The sequence below is a fragment of the Geospiza fortis genome, unplaced genomic scaffold (assembly GCF_000277835.1).
Source record: "Geospiza fortis unplaced genomic scaffold, GeoFor_1.0 scaffold538, whole genome shotgun sequence".
Classification (NCBI taxonomy): Eukaryota; Metazoa; Chordata; class Aves; order Passeriformes; family Thraupidae; genus Geospiza; species Geospiza fortis.
Window position 1 is genome coordinate 1,054,138 of NW_005054368.1, and position 3,039 is coordinate 1,057,176.

General features: G+C 60.5%; 1 protein-coding gene across 1 annotated transcript in view; it reads right to left on the reverse strand.

Moving 5' to 3' along the window:
- The window catches only part of CUEDC1 (CUE domain containing 1), a gene marked incomplete at its 3' end in the record, with an annotated part of 5,701 nt that extends 2,668 nt beyond the window's left edge, over positions 1-3,033 (reverse strand). The window contains exons 1-3 of the mRNA XM_031059823.1: positions 2,786-3,033; positions 2,178-2,305; positions 1,289-1,378 (exon numbers count right to left, since the gene is read on the reverse strand). Of these exons, the coding sequence (XP_030915683.1) occupies positions 1,289-1,378; positions 2,178-2,305; positions 2,786-2,956 (389 nt within the window). The remainder of the gene's footprint in view (positions 1-1,288; positions 1,379-2,177; positions 2,306-2,785) is intronic.
- Between the last annotated feature and the right edge of the window lie 6 nt (positions 3,034-3,039).

The following is a 3,039-nucleotide window of genomic DNA, read 5'->3' on the forward strand; positions in this document are numbered from 1 at the left end:
GTGGGGGCCCCCGCGCCTCCCCCAGCCCCGATGGCACCGACTGCTGCTCCCAGAGGGGCCCTCCCTCCTCTGGGGCAAAAGGGACAAACGGGGACAGGGCAGCACTGCCTCTGCCCCTTGGGAAGGGGGACAGGGCAGAGGGGACAGACACCCCACGTGGGAGCTCCTTTAGCAGAGCACAGGCTGGCAGGGATTTTTAACTCCAAGCCATGGGGTTGTGCCATAGCAGAACCTGGTGTGGCGGTACGAGAAGGGTGTCAGCAGCATCGCTGCTTTATCTCCCATCGCCGAAGAGCAGAGCCTGCAGTGCCCTGCTGACAAACATCCCTGCACGAGGCACGTCACGCCTCACACCTGGGGAGCAGCACAGCCTCATCCCTGCCTACAATATTTATCTGATTTGTAGCTGCTCCCAGAGAGCCATGAAAAGCAAAAGCACACAATTACTGGGGAAAGAAAAGGGCAGCTGCTCCTCTCCTCCCCCTGAGCCCAAATGAATTGGCACGCTCCTATTCCCAGAAAGGTAATAGAGCCCGTGCAGCTCAACTTGCAGGGCAATCATTCATGAAAACGTGGCAGGCTGCCTTTGGAGACAAAACAAGAGTGAGGAGCAGGGTGCCTGCAGATCCCCCAGCCCTCTCCATGCCAGGAGGGTGCTGGATCCATTTAGGGGTTCCTGAGTTAGCAAAGGGCTGAGGGATGCCCCAAAGTGTGCCTGGAGTTGAGCAGCATGCCCAGCATGTGTTGGGGCTGCTTGTTCCCCAAGGGATGCTGCCCATTGCCTGCCCTGCTGCTGGCACCCAAACCTTGTGGCTTAAAACAACCAATGGAGCACATGTGGACTCTGATTTCCCAGGGGGAAACCCTCTGGCTTGCACTAGGTTTCCCACCCAAATTCCACTGCAGCAGCCCTCAAGTGCCCTGGAAGTGCTGCCCTCCTTAGGAGCATTACTGGTCCTGCTGCTCCTCACCAGAGCAGTGGGCAAGATTTTAAAATAATTGAAAACATTAGGTGCTTATGGCAAGTGGCATTTCTGGCACTAATCACTGAGATAATGCAGGAAAAAATATCAAAGCTTTGCTGAGAGCTCTTTCACCCCTTGCCCACTTCAGTCTCTTGAACAGGACACACTGCAAAACTTTCAGGTTAGTCCACACCTGGTACCCAGTGTGCTGATGCTGCAAGCTCAGGGAGGCTGAGGACCGGGATGGTGTCCGTGCCACCCCAGGGAGCAGGCTGGGAGGGGTGGCCAAGCTCACCTGTGTGCCAGCTGGGGCAGTCTGCTGGGGCAGGATGCGCAGGAAGTCCTCGGGGAGGTTGCCCAGCAGTGGCGGGTTCCAGTTCCTGTAGTGCACAGTGCTGCTGGGCACGTCCGTCCTGTGGGGCAAGCACAGCAGCACCTCTGCTGAGGAGAAACCCACCAACACCTGCCATGGCAGAGTGGCACAGGGCCTGGCACAGCGGGGCCTGGCACAGCAGGGCCTGCCCGGCTCCACCAGCAGTCCTGGAAACCACGAAACCCCAGCACATCCCCAAACCTGCAGTGTTAGCATCAGCTCTGGAGAGTGAAAGCTCTCCCAGAGCATTTGGATATTTGGGAGCTGTATTTCAAGTCCTGCCCTGCAACTTTGCACGCTGGGTTTTCCTTCTCCTCCCTGTTTCCCTCAGACTCCCAAAAACCAGCCCGGTGGAGCCCCAGCACTGCAGGGATTTGCCCACGAAGCTGACAAATGTCTCTGTCCCAGTGTCACACGCAGCCTGCACAGAGGGCAGGGCTGGCACAGAGGTGCCCAGGGCTCACACTTGCTGTGCCACAGCCACAGCCAGAGCGGTGCTGCCAGGGGCCAAGTGAGCCAGCCGAGGTGTGTGGTGAGCAGCTGGGGTGGGGCTGGCCCAGCACCTGGTGTTTTCCAGCAGCAGTGAGTGCTCCCCGCCCCCGGAGCTGATTTTTGCCATTCCACACGCTGCCGGAGCGGCTTTCCAGCCCCTCAGCTGTTGGTGGTTTAGACCCTCACAGGGATTTTTGAGCCAGCTGTGAGCTTCATTCATCTCCCTTGGCTTTGTCTCACTGGACCCTATAAGGAGCAGGGCCAGGCAGCTGTGCCAGGGCCAGCTGATACAGCCTGACCCGCACAGGGTGCCCCAGGAGCGGGAGCTGTGTGGGGCTGGGGCTCACCTGGGCGGGGGCGTGGGTGGGGCGCGGGGGTAGCGGCTGGCCAAGGCCTGGCTCTCGTAGGCAGGAGGGGAGTACACAGGAGGGGGCTCCTCGTCCGAGCTGTCCGGCTCCAGGGTCCGCTCCAAGATCTGCAGGGTGAGAGGATGGGGTGAGGGCAGGACAGGGAAATGCTCCCCAGCGGGCCAGAGCCCCACGTGCAGCAGCAAAACAGGGATGGCACAGGCTGAATGGTGCTGCAGAGGATGGGGCAACCTGCTGGCACTGGGCTTCCTGCACCCAGGGGGGTTTTGGTGGAGCTTGGAGGTACTGCTTTCAAGGGAAGAGGGTGGCTGAGCCTATCCTTGGGTGCACACAGCCCCAGGGAGTCTCTTTGACAGCAGCAGAAGGGTCTCTGTTGGGTTTTGGGCGAGTGAGAGAGCACTTGGCTTGAGCCTGAAGCACTGCCCAAGCCAACCTTTGGTGCAGCAGCCCAGCTGATCCGGGCACTCCAACCTCTGCCTGCCTGCAGCAGTTGAGCAGCACCGTGCCCAGGCAGGAGGAGACAGGATGAGACTGATGTGCCCCAGCTGTGGAAGGCAGAGCCCACAGAGGGGAGCCCAGGCAGTTACCTCGGGGGGGATGCTGTCCTCCGAGTCCGAGCTGTCGTCGCAGCCGCTGCCGTCCAGGTTCATCTGCAGGAGCTGGTCGATGGTGGCGTCCACGGCGCCGTTGTTGGCCCTCAAGACGCACTCGATGATGTCGTAGTCCATGTTGGGGAACATGGTCTTGAAGTCCTCCATGGCCTGGTTGAACTCCAGGCGCCGCACCTGCCTGGCGGGGCGGCTGTTGTTGAGCTCCTGGGCGGAGGAGCCGCCGCGGGGGG